This window comes from Calypte anna, chromosome 5A (assembly GCF_003957555.1).
Source record: "Calypte anna isolate BGI_N300 chromosome 5A, bCalAnn1_v1.p, whole genome shotgun sequence".
Taxonomy (NCBI): domain Eukaryota; kingdom Metazoa; phylum Chordata; class Aves; order Apodiformes; family Trochilidae; genus Calypte; species Calypte anna.
Genome location: NC_044251.1, coordinates 25768755 through 25788603, shown reverse-complemented (window position 1 = coordinate 25788603; position 19849 = coordinate 25768755). Strand labels below are relative to the sequence as shown.

Sequence of the window (19849 nt, the reverse complement as noted above, 5' to 3'; positions counted from 1 at the left end):
ATTTAGGCACTAATCATATTTTTGTGAGTGGTACTAAGTTTGTCTTGGAGTAATGAGATGAGATGCCAAGGGAATATTAAGTATATATCAAGTAAAAACATTTCAGTATGTTATTTAAATTTTTTTCTACCATGGGAGAAATATATTTATTACAACTTTTGAATCTGGCCTATGTACATGAACTTTACAGAACTGTGCTACCTGCATTAGGAAGAGAATTCAATCATTTTGTTCTTCATGATCTCCTAATCTTGAACATCTGTAGTCCTGTGCATTGCAGTGTTGTATATAATCCATGTTCAATATTGGGAAAAGTCACTGAAAAAATCAAGGAAAGATTATAATTGATTATAATTTGTAATTTTCTCCCCCCTAGGGATTTGTCACTGGAGGAAAGGATGGGGTAGTAGCTCTTTGGGATGATACTTTTGAACGTTGTCTAAAAACCTATGCCATCAAAAGGGCTGCTTTGGCTCCTGGGTCTAAAGGTAACAAAGAATTTATTATATTTTTTATTTTATTTAAAATACTTTCTTTAGAAAACTTTTTCTGTGGCGTTGCTATCTACAGCTGGGGGAAATCCAAATTTTCCATATTGAATTCTAAAATTTTTTTTTTTTTTTAAGCTTTATTAGGTCTGATGATTTATTAATGACTTACTGAAGCATTTTTTCTGTTGGGGAATGGTATTTTGCACATTTGCTGAGTTCAGATCATATTTGCCTTACCTATCTGAATTGATTTAACCTTGAGTCTTTTACTGCCCAGATCATTTATTTTTGAGTGATTATCAAGAAGCTATTAAAGCTATTATATTTCCAATAATGAATTACCTTGTCTGATTTGTTGTTTTGGAGTAGAGGTGGAATTCAGAGTTGTGGTTAGTTTTCTAAGTTATTAGTATATTTTATTACTTATTTTACTGTAAATACATAAGTCTTCTGAAATTTTTGGACAACATTTTAATTCCTATTATTGCTATTTCTTCCATTTATTCTTGATTCAATGAACAATTCTTCATTCTAGATATAATTTTCTCTCCCCTTCTCTTACAATTACATTTGCTGTATTTTAATGTATGTGGTTGTATTTTCAAAAGTCATGAATGGGAACAGGTACTAACTAAAACATTCTACTGCAGAGTATCTCATTCTTCCATGTGTTCAATAAGAAGATAGATTTGAAAGTACCATAAATGCTATCAATAGATTTGTATAGTTGATCCTTCTTATGAACATTTTTACTTTTAGATTGAATGGGTTAGGCTGATGAAACTTCAGAGATGCTTTGTTGAGAAGAAAGGGTAGTGTCACTAGAGTAATTGCTAAATGCTCCCAAATGAGTCCAAACATTGAAGCTCTTCCATGCAGGGTTATGCTTTTACTTGTTTACTACTGAGTATCTTTTCCTATGGACATAATGTGATGTGCTTATGTGTGAAAAATTCTCTTTAAGGAATACTTGGGAATTCTAACATGTCTTCTAACATGTTCATATTCTAGGTCTTCTCTTAGAAGATAATCCTTCTATACGTGCCATATCTTTAGGACATGGTCATATTTTAGTGGGCACAAAGAACGGTGAAATATTGGAGGTGGATAAAAGTGGACCAATAACTCTGCTGGTTCAGGTATGTGTTAAATATCAGTCATATGTTCCATACAGCAAACATTTTATTTTTTTAAGTTAAGACTGTTGTGAGATAATAAGCATTTTAACTACTAGTGAAGTGAGTGAGTTACCATCATTTCACCAGTGTTCATTGCTAGGCTAGACCATTGTGTCTCTTTAATAAACAAGACAGATTACAGAATTTCATGTAATAATTTGTTCAACAAGTTTATCCTTTCAAACAGATCCAAACCATCTTTCTATTTTTAGGAAAAAAAATAAAAAAGTGTGTGAAACAGTAGATCCTCCACCAAATTTCTGACTAACTTTTTCTGAGCAGTAATTACTCTTCTTATGTGGACATCTTGAGGCTTAGTTTCAGATTTTCTTTGTAATTATATATATTAAAAAAATCCATTTTCTTTCCTATACCAGGCTGCATTTCTTAGGTCTGACTACAAAACAGATTTTTCATTACATTGTATTATCATATGTTTTTTTTCTGTAATTAACAAATATAATTTTTTTAACAAAAAGCTGTGGATCTTGAATTCACTCTGCTGATTGGCCAATTGGATATGTAAAGAACTAGATTTTTAAAGAACTAGAATATATTAGATCTTAAGGTAAAAAATACAGATCATAGAACAGTTTGGGTTGGAAAGCATTTTTAAAGATCATCTAACATGATCCACTTGCAATGAGCAGAGACATTGCCCTGAGTCCCATCCAACCTGACCTTGAATGTTTCCAGAGATGGCGCATCCACCACCTCTCTGAGCCACCTGTGCCAGTTTCTTCCTCAAATCCAGTCTGAATCTACCTTCTTTTAGTTTGAAGCCACCACCCTCTGTCCTGTCACTGAAAGCCTTAGAGTGTCCCCATACTTCTTATAGGCCCCCTTTAAGTACTGAAAAACTTAACAAGGTCTTCTCAGAACCTTCTCTTCTTCAGGCTGAACAACCCCTGCTCTCTCAGCCTGTCTTCATAGGAGAGATGCTCCAGCCCTCTGATCATTTCTGTGTCCCTCCTCTGGACCCACTTCAACAGGTCCATGTCTTTCCAGTGCCAAGGGCTCCAGAGGTGGACACAGTACTCTATTTGGGCTCTCATGGGAGCAGAGTAGAGGGGGGAGAATCACCCCCCTTGAGCTGCTGGCCATGTGAGCTACATGTGAGGATTATTTCTCAGGGAGAAGTTTCCTCAGTAGTATTTACTATAATTTGCACTTTTGCTGTAAGTAGCAGGGTGAGGGTTTTTTTCAGGTTTTCTCTGTTTCTATCCTGATATTTCTTTACTGTCCTCTAAATATATGCATGTTTTGTGATTTTTTAAACTTCTTTAAATGCAGTATTTAATGTTTCAGTTTAAAATACAAAGGAATCTGATATACTGTGTTTTTTCAGGGTCACATGGAGGGGGAAGTTTGGGGTCTAGCTACTCATCCTCATTTACCTATTTGTGCCACTGTAAGTGATGACAAAACCTTAAGAATATGGGATTTATCTCCTAGCCATTGTATGTTAGCTGTTCGCAAATTGAAGAAGGGTAAGATGCTTAGAATGAAAAAATATTTAACTTAATTCAGTTGACATTTATTAGCATTATGAATCTTTCAAAAGCAAGACTGAATAATTTTTTTTCTTTGCTTAAATTATTTTATTGATGCTATGTTCACAAGTTATGTGGCCCTGGAGCTAATGAATCTGTATTAAAGGTTTCTGTGTAATACTGTTCTTAAGATTATTTGTAATTGTAATGTTTTTGTAAGTCAGTGAATTTACAGTAAGTGTCAATTACATAAATCTGCCATGTTGCTTATAGTATTGCAAGCTTTTTTGAGCAGTGGACTTTGAATCTTGAAATTTTTGGAAGAGATCTTACAGTAGTGTTGAATGTATCTTCTTTATGAGTGTTAGAGGAATCTGGAACAACAAGGAAAGAGAAGTATCATAGAAATCTTACTCATTGTATACTATATAACTAATTTCTATTTTGACAGATGGAAAATCTGTTTTGAGTAACATATAATGAGACTTTTTTAAGGTTAGACCAGACTGGCTTTTACAGGCTTTTAGTGATATATTTCCTTTGATAGACAAAGAAGTACAATAAGCTTTGTTATTTGGTGTTAGGTAAAGCACTTTCATCCAAATCTTACAGATTATTTCAACTGATAAAGTAAATAAGAGTTGTGAGCTAGCAAAAATGAGGATTAAGCAAGAAACTTTCAAGTCTGCTCAAGTCTTAAAGATGATATTTCTTAATATTTTTAAGAGTAGTTTTGGCAGAAAAATAAGGACTGTGATGACTTAATTTGCTAATGAGACACATTTTGAGATGCTTTGGTGATCTTAGCACTTGTGTAGAGTATAGAAAGAGCTGGATACTTCTGCAGACTGCAGTAGTATGACAAAATCTGGTAATTAAAAAAAGCAAGGCTTGATTGCAAAAAAAAAAAAAATAAAAAAAAAATAAAAAATGTGAGTAACTGAGGAGCAGAAGTCTCAAGATACCCTAGATGATCACAAGATGACATTTACAAGTGGTAGTGAGGTATTTTTCCTGGCACATACCGAAGTATTCTTGTAATTTACAAAAGACTACTGAGAATATTTTTGGTGCACTGTTCTCATTTGTATTCAGCAGAATGAAATTAAACCAAAAGTATGAAGAAAGAGCAGCTACAGGGTACTACTGTATGAGAAGCTTTGTAGTGGAGTCAGATAAATAAAAGATTACTGCCTACAAATTAATTAGACAACCAAACAATAAGGAAAAATATTTACACTAGTGAGAAATTCTGCCATGGAAACAGATCTCTATAGGCTGCCCTTACATAAGTTTAGATTGAAAATTAAAATGTCTCAAATTAAACTTGACATGTATATTAAAAGAATTATATGTCATAGTGACATTTATTGGCCATGATAGCAAATGCCTGAGTTCTGTGAATACAGAAGGTTATTGTCAGCTGTGTTCTCCTTACGAGAGCAAATGGTACCAAACAATTGGCAAAGGAGAGCAAATAAAAGATATGTACCCAATAGATATTAATCTGTAACACTAATATGGAATAAATGTCAATTAGTATGCGTGTAAATATAATCTAAGATTCTGGGTTTTAGTAGTGCATTTGCCAATAGTTTCTGTGTGCTAACACAGTTGTAGAGCTTGAAATCATCTTGGCAGCATCTAAAAAATTTCATTGTACTATCTACTGTAAGAATAGCTTTCTTTTACTATATGGAATTATATATTTAAAAGAGGAGTTTTGCACTATGAATGTGCAATGTATGTACCTGAATGCCGTGTCTGTATTCCTCGTAGGGGGTAGATGTTGCTGCTTTTCTCCTGATGGAAAAGCTTTAGCTGTTGGTCTCAACGATGGAAGCTTTTTGATAGTCAATGCAGATACCTTGGAGGATCTGGTCTCTTTCCAGCACAGAAAAGATGTTATTTCAGAGATCCGATTTTCTCCTGGTAAGTGATTTTAAAATAAAGATTTTTATATCAAAGTTGTTCAAGAATGCTTTATAACCTTTACATGATAAAATAGAGATTTGTTGTAATGCTTTTCATGTAGCAAATAAATCAGCACTGATATTACAGTTTTGAAAAATACTTGCTGTGAAGTTTCTCGTTTAAGCATGACATTATTAGACTAGGTTTGCTCACATTAATTTCCTGAATGCAACAGTCAATTTTCAGTCATGGATATTCAGCACCCTCCCTAGGTCCTTTGGGTTCAGTGATACAAACAGCTATGAACTGAAGTTGAGTCTTCACTGAGGTTACTGTTAGCTAATGAGAATGCTTGAAACTCGTGTCTGAAAGTTCTGGCATCTTCTTTTTTTCTACTTTTTGCCCCTACAGTGCTTTGCTCTTTTCTCTCACACCTCTTTCTTAGGAGCTCAAATGTATGACCTAAATTAATAATACTTCATCATTGAAAATACTGTTCTGTAGGAGAATTTTCATGCCAATTACTGATACCAGTTCTTGTGCTTTTTGTTTACCTAAGAACTACCCATTTCAGTGCAATAAATGTTTAAAATTTCATCACAGAGTTTTAGTACTTGAAGCTGTACTGGTTGCATGTTTCATACTGATTCAGATTACGCAGTATGGACATTAGTCTGTTGGGGAATATTTGTAAATTATCTAGGTAATTTCAAAGAAATATAAATTGCATAACCTAAATACTGGAATGGACTTGTTTTTAATCTACAGAACACTACAATTTTTGAAAATGTCTTGTGTTTCTACTGGTGTATTTTAGGGGCTGGAAAGTACTTAGCTGTGGCATCCTGTGACAACTTTGTTGATATTTACAATGTAATGAGCAGTAAACGGGTAGGAATCTGCAAGGGAGCCTCCAGCTATATCACACACATGGACTGGGACATAAGAGGTAAGTAGCATTCATTCTGAAAGTCTACTGGCATGCTGGAAAATTGATTATATTATAGTCTGAATACAGTGTATCTACGTTATGAATTTATGGTATCATTGACAAATCTGTTCCTTCAGTTTATGAATGTGCTTCTAGCATGTGAATAAATAGACCCCTATGAATTTTTACTACTATCTATATTTTTAGAGGTTGTGCAATTTATGTAGATTGTCTTTATAGGTTGGTTGACTGGGTTTGTTTGTTGTGGCTTCTGGTGTTTGGTTTTTTTTTTTTACATCTTCTATGTTTATAGTTTGAACTACTTCTTGAACAGTGCACTGCATAATGCATTTGCATCTCTAGCTCAGGAATATGTATCCTTGTCAAAAAATGCCAGAAGGACTGGATTTCTTGTCTGCCTGGGGCATATTCCACAATTAATTTAAACACTAACTTTAGTTGTGTTTCACACAAAAATAAAGCAGTGCAGTTGTGCAGTCTGTTAGTTCCTGCTTTCATTACAGAATCACTTTTGAATTGTCCAATTTAATTTGAAAGTGTTATAAGTTAACTTCTTCTGAGAATTTTGAAAACAGGAAGAGATCAGAAACATTAATGAGAATTTTTCCCACAAAAAAGGAAGAGTTTAAAGGTAAGTAGAAGTTAGCTGCTTGGAAGCAGCCATTGGCCAGGAAGCATATGTACTTCTCAATCACAAAAGCCCGTGTATACTGCTCAGCCAGTTATCACAAACAAGCTCTGCGTTAGACATCATATATTTTGTCTGCCATCTGATAAGAGAACAATAAACAGGAGAGAAAAGTGATGCATTATTATAATTTTTAAAGAGAGGTGAAAGGACTGTGAATTTAAGGAGTCAAGGGACTCAAATAATTGGAGGATACTTGCAAAATCACTGTTCATGTATGCATCTTATTCCAGTGGAAACAAATAATTTGTGTAATGCTCTTAGCAATAAAAATTTCAAAATACATTTTTTTAATGGACTCTTCTGTTTAATATTAATATACAATATGAAATATGTTTTATAGGGAAGCTCTTGCAAGTCAACACTGGTGCAAAAGAGCAGTTGTTCTTTGAAGCTCCTCGTGGGAAGAAACAGACAATTCCTAGTTTGGAGGTGAGGGAATAGAGTGCCTCGTAACTTGTTTGCAAATTAAATGCCACATAAGAAGGAATGATGTATAAAACTGTAGTCTGTTGAAAAAGCTTTTGTTCAATTAGATAATATAATCAGAATGGTAAAATACATAGACAATGTATTTGTCTCTTCTGTTAAGAAATGCAGATTGGCTGATTTACACACTAATGAACATCTCACTGGACTACTCTATGCCTCTCTTGGTAACACCTTTGAAAATCTGTTAGATTACTTAGGGCTAACCTCACTGTGGAAGACCTCATGTCTATCTTTACATAGCAATGCTATATAGTGTGTATAATATACATAGGCAAGTGTAGTGCATTGTAGCTGTGATACTGCCTTGTTTCTGCAGACACAGAGCAATTGCATTATATCTGAGAGTGAAAATGGGTAGTTTTTATATAATATTTTCTATGTGATTGAAAGACCATGTTGAAAAATTTAATTTTTTTTCTTATCCTGGAAGGGCAGATAAGGTCAAAAATTTTTAAATGCTTCTAGAGGTTTTGGAACTGGAAGTTAAGAAAGGTAAAATTAAAGGTCTCATGAAATCCTCAATAGTCAGAAAATAACTGGTTAGTATGTTTAAACACCATCTTTCAGATGTGATTTATCTTTTAGTGCAAGGACTTTTGCTTGAAGTCAGATATGGAAGAAAACTGCATGAGAAGAAGAATGCTCTGTCTCAAACAGATTGTTTTTGTAGGTAGAAAAGATTGGCTGGGCATCATGGACAAGTGTTTTGGGCTCTTGCTGTGAAGGAATCTGGCCAATAATTGGTGAAGTCACGGATGTAACAGCTTCATGCCTCACTAGTGATAGCAAAGTGTTAGCCACAGGAGATGATTTTGGATTTGTGAAACTGTTTCGATACCCTGCAAAAGTAAGTAATTGTGGGAAAACAGTCTGCGGAGGCTTAAGGATTCCATGTGCACATCAATATGATTGTATGAAATCATTTATTAACAACTTGCACTCACTTTATATAGAGAAGTCTTGTTTACACCATCTTATCATGCAGGTGGCTTTGTATTCCAATTACACATACCATTCTCACGGAACCTTCTTCCCACATAATTATTTTCCTCCTCTGTTGCCAATTAAGTTATCTCTTTCCCAGTAGCTCATTCTCAGAAAGCCTCTAACTAGGCCTCAATAACCATTAACCCAATGTGGCCTAAATTGAAGTAAGTCAGGATTGCTCACAACCTGTATATTTCTGAACTGTTTCCCCAACAAGTAATTTTCAGCTGTTCATGGAGAGAGGATTAATTGATAAAACAGCCTTCTCAAAATTAAAGATTCATCACCCAGAACAAAATAGTGCTTTCTATGCTTTTGTCCTTATAATCAAAGAAGGCATTCAATATTACACTGTAATTTGCAATGCATTAAACTTTCAATTAGTAAGAATGACTATTCTAAAGACTTGTGCAGTTTCTCATGTAGTGTCCTGTCACTGACAGTGGCCAATGAATAGGAAGAACTATAAGAATAGCAATGAGACTGGCACTGTCTAATTATATCTTAGGCACTAGTATCCTCAGTGTGGTTAATATCAGTGTTATTTTTAGCTCTTTAAAGTCTTATTTTGGAAGACACTGAACATTTCTTCCCCACCCTTGTTTCACTTATACCTTTGGAAACTTTCAATCTGTCCAAACTCACCCTTTTTTCACTTAGGATGAGTAGCTATATGTATAAATTTCATCATGCATCATGACATTATGGAGGCACATTGTATTTTTACTACTTTTCTAAAACCTTTCTAGTTTTCACTTATATTTATCAGTAAATATACGTTAGATTTTAAATACTTTGCAGTCCTGAGGATGGTTGTAATGCACAGGTATTGACCCCAAATATTCTACATGTATTTTATTCTTAATCTGTTAGATTATTTTCTCTCTTAGGAAAAATGATCCAGTGTGAATTGTTGGAGTCTATTTATAAATAAATTCTTGCATTCTTGTTATAGAAACATGGTTAACATTTCATGAGTCTGACAGAGGAGGGAAGCTTGGCAAATCGTGATGCGAAATGCAAAACATCTGAAGCATAAACAAAGGAGTTAAGAACATATTGTTATTCACTGACAACTCATTTTAGTTTTCTCTATCAAAATTTGATTTATGCCTTTTCTTCTCCCTCCTTAGGGGAAATTTGGAAAATTTAAGAGGTATGTTGCTCACAGTACCCATGTAACAAACGTGCGTTGGATGTATGATGACAGTTTGTTGGTCACTGTTGGAGGAGCAGATACCTCTTTGATGCTCTGGACTTACGAGATGGAAGGACATCGTGACAGCAGGCAGTGTGACAGTGAAGAGTCTGATCTAGATTCTGAAGAAGATGGAGGTCAGTAATAATTTATTGGTTATCTGGATTATACTATCTCAAGCCTTTACTAATGGAAAACTGTTTATTTAGAGATAATCATCTTATATAGGGTTATTTTCACCTTAAATACAGTTGTGTGTCATAAATTAACTTCAGTTAATGCATCTGCTAAATGACTGAAGAGACACTTTAAATATTAGAGGCATATTAAATATTAATTGTAAAAGATTTTTTATGCACTTTCTGCTTAAAAATATTGAAGACTACATTCACAAAGTAATTTGACTGCCTACAGAGGGACTTGGTCAAATTTAGCTTTCTGAATCAAAAATCATAGTATTCAAAGTTTTGTTCAGCTCCTGCCTGTGATCTGTTAGCACATCTTTGCCTACTAACCTTTCCTTGGCTCTGGTGCTTTACACAGAACACTCTCAAGCTATGTGTTCAAAAATACCTTGAAAGGAAGAGAGGTCTCTTATGCTCTACAAGAGAAGACACTGACATCTTTTTCAACAGAACTTTTATCACATCCTATCAGTTTCAGTTTGAGTTAAGAGCTACTCATAAAGTTGACATTAGTAGTCTCGGTGTTTGAAAAAAAAATGGAAGGGTAACAGCACTGTCACTCTTTTTGCTATAGTAAACATTATCTTGATGTGCCTGACTGTCCCTAAGTATTGTGTAGGAGCCCCATGCATTCCATCCTAATGGGTACATCCTAAAATGGAGAACTCCCTGGTGCTAAATCTTCCAGGACTTAACAGCTGGTGTCATGTAGTGAGGTTTGGGTTTAGTCACCCTCAGTTAAGGCCAATCAAACACAAAATAGTGTAGGATTGAATGTCTCTTGAATCTTTTTTCCACAAAGATATTGCAGATAATTTTTTTTAACTGTGTTCATGATTACCTGCTACTTTATGTCATGCAGTCCAGCACATTGTTGAAACCTGCACAAATTATAGGTTTTTTCCCTGGTATCTTATTTTATACTGTGCTTTCTGAATTTGTTAGGTTATGACAGTGATGTGACAAGGGAAAATGAAATTAATTACACCATCAAAGCCTTATCAACAAACATTAGACCAATGTTTGGAATTAAGCCTCACCTGCAGCAAAAGGAGCCAACCTTAGATGAAAGGTAAATGCTAAATTACAATTCTAACCAAGGAAGCAATCTGAAATTATAATTAATGGTAAAACATAATTATACTGGAATATATTTATAAATTATAAAGATGTGTATAAAAAGAGTGGAGATAATTCTTTGGAGAAAAACAGCCCACAACTTAAGCAGAGTCTTGCCTAGGGACTAGGCTGTATGTCTTTTTCAGAGGGCAACAGACTACCATTTATGTGTGTATATTATTATGCTTGGAGGTTTCTTGAGATAATTGAGATCTTTGCTGGTGTTTGATCATTTATTCTTTTTAAAAATAAATTAAATAGTGGGTGGTACCTCACAATGGCATTATCAGCAGGAACCTGTACAATTGTTATACTGAAAGACAGCTCTCAATTTTTGTTTTTTGCCAGCAAGCTAATCCAATTCAGCTGTGACTGCTGCTTATGTTGATTCTGTCTCCAGATAACTTCTGCCTTTCTTTGAGAAATTTTGTCCACAGTGTTTCTGCAGCTTTTATTAATGAGTCTTGGAAAATTAAGTTGATTGCTTTGCAGAACTGGATGTATTGCTTAGTTCACTGTTGTATGGTTTAGAAGAGAAGGGGATGGAAACAGAGTAGAGTAAGACCAGCAGTAAAGTAAGTGTAAAATAACTAAAAGAATTTGTAACCACGAGAACATAATCTGTTGCAGAATCTGCAGCTAAGCACCAGACCCTAAAAATTGTTGGTTGCTGTCAGCAAATAAATGTGGGCAGTATATGTGAGGGAAAAGGAAAGGATTTGTAACACAATACAGTGGCAATTGAGGAATGCTAGTATTAAGGGGTAGAAAGTGAGGAAAAAACACAGTATAATTAGATGTAAGGATACAGAGAAATATCAGATTGGAAACTCCCTGCAGGAATTTGCATCCTGTTAGGATGCACATGCCTCTTTTTGCAGTGGAGCTGACAGATCTGTGATGCCCTTGTTGACAAATGCAACCTGACATTTGTGGTTTTGGTGGTGTCTTTTTTTAAAAAAAATTGTGTTGTTGAGGGAGAGAATGGATGCTTGGGTAAAAAGCTATGGCTTGCATTTAGAATGAAAAATGGTTATTATGTTTATTAATTCGATATCTTCGGTGTGGAAAGCAGAAGTTATGTGCATGATACCAACGTTCTGGGTTTATGTTTACTCTTTTAAAGGAAACCTGTGATTAAAGATTTAATTTTTTTGAAATGAAATTGTAAACCTCTTGTATACCATTCAAAACTTGTTTTGAGAAACCGAGTGAATTATGTTTTTCAAATAAAATAGTAAAGACAATTCTGTAGTAAAGCATCTAGGTTCTAGAATGTGTAAAGGATCATGAAAGAATTCCATTGCCTGCATTTTTTAAAAGCGTGGGACCTTAAAAAAGAATTTTTGTGAAGAATAAAACTAGGATATGGCTATTGAATGCATTTTAACTTCTGCTGAATACTGAGTAAGACTGGTAAATCTTTTAGTAAGTCTGCTTTCATAGATCCTGATTTTAATTTTATATCTATTTCCCTTTCCTTTTGCTTCCAATGAAGGCAGGGCGTAGTGAGGTAAGTCCTCAAAATCCAGGATAGAATGTATTTTAATAACTTAAGTTGCTTGGGAAAGTAGTTATACTTGGAAATAGAAGCAAATGCTGTAACTCATTGCTGTTAAAAAGGAGTTTGATTTAATAAGGGCCAAGAATAAGCCTAGTTCTCAGGCTTGAGTAGAAATGAGTGGGCATTAAGTAGAGTGGGAAGAGGTGATGAAATCTCCTCTTTTCCTCAATGCTTTGGAGTGACTAAGGAACAGCCTGACCTATTTAGCTGTAGTCAGAGAGCTTGCCCACTTCTTGTGGGCTTGTGGGCTTCTGTAAGATTGTATCACTGTACCCGAGTAGACATCCAACATGAAATGAAAAGTGCAGGGAGCACATTTCAAAAATGCCTGAGGTGGATATACAGGCAGCATCACCATGTCTGCACCACTGTGTTGGAGCTATATGGAAGGAATATGATTTTTAGTACCCAAAGTATTAAATGAGATAAACAATATGAGAGCACTAGAGGAAAAAGCACACCTGAAATCTCATGTTATCTGCTTCTGTCTCACAAAAGCACATCTGTGAGGCAAGGAGTTGTAGTCAGACAGTAGCCTGAATTTAAAGCAAGAAATTACTCAACTGGGTACTTAAAACTGATTCACTAAAATTCTTATTATAATGTTATTAGAATCCCACCTATTATTGTGCTTAGCTTTCATATTGTAAATTGTAGGATGACATAGAAAATCCAAGTTCTAGGCCGGTTGGTCTATTTAAAATTCAAATACACATCACCAGGTGCATCGAAACAGTGTCACTCCTTTTTGTTAAAGCTCTGCAGAAAGGAATGAAAGAATCCCTAGGTAGAAGAGAGAATAAGAAAAAGAGGCTGCAAAACACTGCAGTCTGATGGGTAGGTAACTTCTCTGTGAAGTATGGAATGTGAGCTTCTGCTATTGGTGTAGCATAACAGTTTTCTTCCACTGACTCTTAATAACTAGTAGCTGTGAACTTACTCATTTTTACGGCTAGCACATTAACTTGAGAAATGAGTTGCAGCAGCTCTTAGTTCTAGGCAGCACTGCCTTTATTTTTTTTCTTCAGGACATATATGAGTTTCCTTACAATTCTGGGACTTTCTTGGTGTTTGTAACAATTTTATCTAAGCGATTCAGTATTTGAAAGAAAATAAGACAAACAGAGTGATGTCTTGTAAGAGTTGATATGCTGAATAGAAGTATGTTGAAGCCTTATGGTTCAGGTATGTGTTTGGAAACTTGTGAATAGTAGAACTGAAGTTTTCTTTTGGATTAATTCAGTTTAAGTTTTGTTAGGAATTTCACTTTAAGATTTGGTTGCAGTGTAGTCTACTGCACATCTACTAATGATCTGCCATTCTCTAGAAGTAAAGTTTCCATAATGTATTATTCTAATTGAAACAATTTTACTGAAAACACAAAATGGCTTTATCTATATTTTTGAAAAATATTAAAATATAATATTTTTATGTGAAAAGATATCTACTGTGTATCCAGTGTGGTTGCATAATAGCTTTATGAATATGCAGCATCACAAAAGAATCAGAAAAATGTTTATACCTTTAGCAAAGGTGCTTTTCTAGTGTGTTTTTTACTAGGTAAATTATTCAGAAGAAATATCTGTCATGGGCTGGTTACATTTGAAAATCTTTTTGGCTCAGCTACTCGCTGAACTGCAAATCTCTGGAGGTGGGCAGAATAATCTGGAGAATGTCACTCCTTTGTCATTCTGTTTCTGAACTCCCTGAAAAGTTCACTATTTGTCTGTGCTAAAGGGAGGATGCTCCGGTTAATGTACCTTAGATAAGAGTGGCTGTACCAAGAGATCTCAACACTAAACAGCCAGAAATTCTGGTTTAATTTTTTTACCATAAATTTAACATACTAAAGATTTGCAACCAACCAAAAGCTCTGAAAATTTATCATTCATAGTCATCACTATCCTGTTTCCTTACTACATACCATTACTCAGTCCACATGCTGAACTCTCTTGTATTTGAAGGTCCCAGTGTTTTGTATCATTTAAAGATTCTTCAGATGTTCTGTAAATTAGTGGCAGAATTGCTTCCAAGCCTTTTACTATGTCATCTTGTGTGATTTGAAGAGGAGAGAAGCCAGGAATCAAAATGAACAGTCGTAGCAAGACACTTTCTATTATCAGCTTCTTCCCTCTCTCCATTTACCCTTATTTTCAGAATAAATTAGATAACAGAAAAGTTTTAATGTGAAGCTAACCTTTTTTAGGAATCATTCCTGAAGAATCATATTCTCATGTTGACACGCTCATAATTCCCATTTAAGTGAATGGGAGCTTTCTGTTCAAATAATAGATTTACAAAACCAATGAAGTTGTGAATAATCCCATCTTAAGAAGTAAACAAATCAGAAATTTAGTAATAGTTGTTTCTATGGGTAATTCACTGACACCTAGCTTTCAACCCAACTTCTATAAGTAAACCTTTTCTCTTTCCCACCTGCTGCTGAAAAGGGGTTCCAGGTAATGCTTTTGTTTTGCTGTCTAGTCCATATTTTACTGTCATTTCCCATTTTCCTTAAAAAGCCATCTGTCATGTTGGGTGCTAAAACATCATTCACATACCTGTAACTCTTCAGAATTGCAAATTTTTAAATGTATAATGTATTCTTTGTAGTTCTGTTCCATACAATAGACTAGGTATTTCTTTACCCACCAGTGTAAAATTTACTACATGGACTTGACAATGTTACAAATAGTATTTTCCAGTAACACTTATTAAAATACAGAATTAGCACTGTCTCCAGTTCCTAGTGGACAGCTTGCCACCTCAATATTAAGTGGTTTATATTTGATGGGAGAGTCTCACCTATCATATCAAGGTGCATGTGCCACTATATTTTACTATTAGATTGCCTCTATCTGTATTAGGGTGTTCAAAATGGCATTACTGCTCATAGAACACATGAAAATAATTAGGACTTATCATTGGGAAGTAGCATATAAAATCTACCAGGTTTATCTTCTAATGGAAATCAGACCTCTAAAGTCTTGCAGGTGACGTTGAAAAATTTTACTGAGAGTAAATGGAAAGAACTCCTTACTTTTAAAATCAATTCACTACTTCAAGTTTGTTGAAACCTTTAGGGGAGGGCAGTAAAAGTCACTTCATGCTGAAGGCTAAGTGCAAAATCAATTGCTAAGTTCTCTGTAAGTCTCACAAAGTACAAGGTGCAGCTGTGGTGACTCTCACAGGAAGCTGTACCAGGAGCTTTAATTTGCTTTACGATACCAAAATAACAAAAATAACACTGTCCAAAATAACACTTTTTAAAGCAGAAATAAATGCTTCAGTTGATATTGTCATAAGTTAACATGGAACTCAACAATCTACTGGCAGTTTATATTAACCATAGAAGACCATTCCTTGTTCTGCTAATAACTTTAGGAATTCATTAACAGTAATAAATGTAGGGAGTGAATTCCAACAATATTGTACAAGGGAGCATGGGTAGCATGTATATGGAAACATAATTATATTGGAATTTAATAATTCCAATAATAATTATGGAAAAATAATTATATTGGAAATGAGAAGTTTGTTGTTGTTTCACAAACTACTTCAAAATGCTTCCATTTTGGTGGTCTGATACAAGAAATATTTATATGTTTACATATATACACCAATTCTATTTTCAAATTTAAAATATAGTGCCAATATTAAGGTATTTATTTCCCCTATGATAGATGGCTGTAACTCTCCTTCTGTATGCTTAAACTGACTCCATCCTTATGTGTATTCACCCCACAATGTTATTCATGCTCTCCTTCCCATCTTGTGTACAGTTTTTGAGCATGCAGCCAGTTACACATGCAGTTATATGAACACTGAGTGTTATTTATGCCATTAGTCATGTTCGTGGACATTAAATAGCACATGAGGAATATATTGAGCTTTCAGATATGTATAAAAAAGCATTTGAAAAATGTATTCTGGTGTCGTTCAACATACCTGCTTTTAAATGCACAAGTTGCCACCTTGAAACGTAACTGGGAAAAAACCCACATAACCTGTTTGTAATTTGCAATCCAGTTCTGCTGCTCTCAATTAATATAGAGTTAGTCTTTCGTAAGTGAGTACTTGCTTAAATTGTTTAGGTGACCTGTGATATAATATAGCTGAGTATAAATTGTCAGGTTTTATTGACCAATGATACATTCACTTTTTTCTTTTGTATGGTGATGTGCAGATGTGAATGTAGTCTTAACGACTGGCTAAGGATGATAATCAACTTGTATCTTTATCTGTTTACATTGCCTTCAAGTATAGATGGTCTTTTCAAGTGGTTATATAATGTGAAGTCGTTTTATTTCTCCTATTTGCAAGGAGTAGTCAGCAAATGTTATAAAAATGCCACATTCTAGATCTGGGCAGCAGAGAAATCTTTAGTCACAGCCAATTCAGGTCCAGTAACATAAACCTGAGCCAGAACCATGTCCACTGGTTTCCTGAAACTTGACATACTCTTTCCTGTTTTTTGGTTTTTTGGTTTGGTTTTTTTTGCCTTGCTCACTTTTCCCTCTATCTTTCAGGACCATAAATGAAGTAAGGGGGTATGGGGTCTGGAAGGCTTGAGTGCTCTGTGTCAAATATGAGGGTGCCAAGTGGAAGACAGGCTCCTTATGCTGTGTTTTAACAATTTCTAGAGCACAAGTATTAAGGCTGTTGTTGGATTGTCTGTGACAAATCAAAAGTAAAAACCATGAAATATTTGGAAGCATTCTGGAGTGAGCAGGAGGTACATTGGGCAATTTTGCTCAATCTTCCTCTTCCCCCATTAGTAAAGCAGGTCTGCCCTCCAGTGATGGAGCCCATGGCCCTTGCACACCATCTGCCTGCTCAGCACCAGCACTGTGTCTCATTTCTACTCCAGAGCTGTCTGGATGACCTGTGGTGGTCAAGTTTCTGCTTCTCAACTGCTTCTTCTACTGTTTCTTAAACTTGGTTTTGGTGGTTTGTTTTTGTTTGCTGGTTTTTGGTTAGGGAAAAAGTTGTCAAGCCTACATTTAATTTTCATTCACCTCAGATATTTAATTACAGGGATACATACACAGCCCACCCTCAGTCTCTCATTTTTGTGTATCTCTGCAACACCAGTCAAACAGCACTAGCCCCTGACAATTGATAAGCATACACTGGTCCTCCTAAATAATAACCTTTCTGGGAACTCTTGTTTTTTCTTGATTGAAGATCTAAGTCAAGATCAGCATTAAAATATTTTCATGAATAGGTTAGGGATAGGTTAGGAGTTGTCCTAAGAAAACTGACTGGGCTTTGTTCCCTGTAGTTTGGACTTCTTGCTTCAGATCAGGTATGGGTTTTTTCATGATAATGCAGATGGTAATGCTTATCAGTTTCCTTTCTCTGATCCAAAATCTTCATTTGTTCATTTGTTACTTTTCAGTGATTTATTTTTTAAGAGTAGTATTAGTTACTAATACGCTGCTTCTTACTCTGCTGTTCCAAGTGACAGAAATTTATGCAATATTACTCAATCTAGAATCTGACATTCTTATTCTGAGTGCTGGCTACAATGTAATCTAAGGGAAGGTATGTTTAAAGATTTCTTTGCTGTCTGAAAAGCATCAGAAATTATACTTCTCTCTCAGAGAAGCTAAAATTGCTATAGATAAGATGGCACTACCTGAAGAATATAGCATGAAAAAGCTAAGAATATTGTATCAGTGGTCATTGATTGTAAAACAGTCTTTTGCATTAACTTCATGGATTGTTGAAGAATTGCTGGAAAACTCAGCATGTTAAAAGAAGGGCCTTTTGGGGTTTTTCTGTGGTTTGTTTTGGTTTAATGTGGGTTTTTTTGTTGATTTGTTTTTCTTTTGACAGAGATATTTCTTTTAAAGATTAATACTAATATCAGTTAAGCAGGGTAGGGCTATAATGTTTCCATATAGAGTAGCAGGTTGGAAGGCAATGTGTTAGTATGGAATGGGTGACGGACAGCCTTCTCTTATTCACAGTTCTTTATTTCAGACCACCAGTTAGTAGGGCATTGCCACAGCCAGAGAAACTTCAGACCAATAACGTTGGGAAAAAAAAGAGACCTATAGAGGTAAGAAAAGCATTGAACTCCTCTTCCTTTAGAATTTTTATTTACCAGACATATTTGTGGACATTAAATGTTTGTTTCATTTTAAATTTATCGAAGATGGATATACTGAGTAGTAGCTAAATGCCAAAAAAGTGGAAGAGGATTTTTTTTTTTTACTCCAAAAAAGGCTGATATTACTCTTGCAAATGGAATGGATCACAATTTAATTCTTAGAAATAGTAAAGCTATTTAAATGCATTGTGGAGAAAGCAGTATGCCCTGTTTAGGTAACTGGATTGTGAATGGGCTTATTGTTGGTAAGAAAACTAAGTATCTTTGACTTCAAATTTTTCTTAAATTTGTTTTTAAACTTTGTTTAAAGTTAATCTTTGTTAGTAGTTTTAAAAATCAGGTTATTTTAAAAAAATCTATTTATGTCTTTTTTCATTACATGGCCAATGCAAATAAATATACTAATTTTTGATTAATCTGAAGTGGGAATTTAATCTAACCTTGAAAAATGCAATTCTTCATCTCAACTGAAATATTTTCTACAAAATTAAAGAAAATGTTTGCTGTAGCATAATGAGCAGCCTTTTGCCAGATGGAATTAAATTGTGGACCAATATCTGTCATTCTTTGTTTCTTAGTATCTTCTGCATCAAAAGCACTATGTTCTCCTTGCCTCACTGCAGTTTATTTATTTATGTGCCTGTGTATGAGTATCTCTGTGTTTAAATACATATGTGTGTACACATAAATAAATGTTCTACAGCATCCACCAGCAGAGATGGGGTGACATGAGTGTGTATGACAAGGACGAGCAGCAATGTGATGTGACAGGGCAGGCAGCATCTCAGTTTCTGTTGGTTTGAGAGACTGTTAAACTCCCTTCGCTGGATAAGGGCATATTTGAATAGTAAAATCCTGGAGAAGATTGTAAAGTTCACAATTGATTTAAAGTGCCAAGTATCTAATAGATGTAAATATCTTTTTTTAGGACCTAATTTTGGAGCTGGTATTTGGATACCGAGGCAAGGACTGCAGAAACAATGTCCACTATTTGAATGATGGTGCTGATGTAATATATCATACTGCATCTATTGGGATCTTGTACAATGTGGCAACAGGTAGGAGAAAACCCACTTGAGGAACAATGTTTCACACACACTGAGTTGGAATTTATAAAGCAACTGCTATGCTTTCAATCTTATAAAATGATGTGGGAAAATTTTTATTATTTGTTGCTGAAAAGTCAGTAAATATATTTGAAATGTTTGAAATGTAAATATATTGAAATGCTTGACTAAAGCATTATTGTTGACTAAATTTTGAAGGAGGTATAGTTTTTATTATTTTGGTTTTAGCTTTCTGAAATTTGGTGTTTAAATTATCTTAGAAACGAAAACAGCTGAAGAATGGAGTAATTATAATTGTTTAATCTTTTTTCTATGTTAATTATTTCTTAATGTGCTTGAGTTTTCAGTCCTCCATATTGCATGCATTCATTTCCAATAACCAGTTTAGTTTAGAAAACTTAGA

At 34.7% G+C, this 19849-nt stretch overlaps 1 protein-coding gene across 1 annotated transcript in view; it reads left to right on the top strand.

Annotated features, from left to right (window-relative positions):
• EML5 (EMAP like 5) overlaps window positions 1–19849 on the top strand; it is a 90793-nt gene that overhangs the window by 54488 nt on the left and 16456 nt on the right. Inside the window, exons 19-31 of the mRNA XM_030452089.1 lie at window positions 377–488; window positions 1503–1630; window positions 3018–3159; window positions 4942–5094; window positions 5894–6025; window positions 7060–7148; window positions 7879–8055; window positions 9329–9530; window positions 10524–10650; window positions 12196–12210; window positions 14712–14720; window positions 18250–18328; window positions 19308–19437. Coding sequence (XP_030307949.1) covers window positions 377–488; window positions 1503–1630; window positions 3018–3159; window positions 4942–5094; window positions 5894–6025; window positions 7060–7148; window positions 7879–8055; window positions 9329–9530; window positions 10524–10650; window positions 12196–12210; window positions 14712–14720; window positions 18250–18328; window positions 19308–19437 — 1495 coding nt within the window. The remainder of the gene's footprint in view (window positions 1–376; window positions 489–1502; window positions 1631–3017; window positions 3160–4941; window positions 5095–5893; window positions 6026–7059; window positions 7149–7878; window positions 8056–9328; window positions 9531–10523; window positions 10651–12195; window positions 12211–14711; window positions 14721–18249; window positions 18329–19307; window positions 19438–19849) is intronic.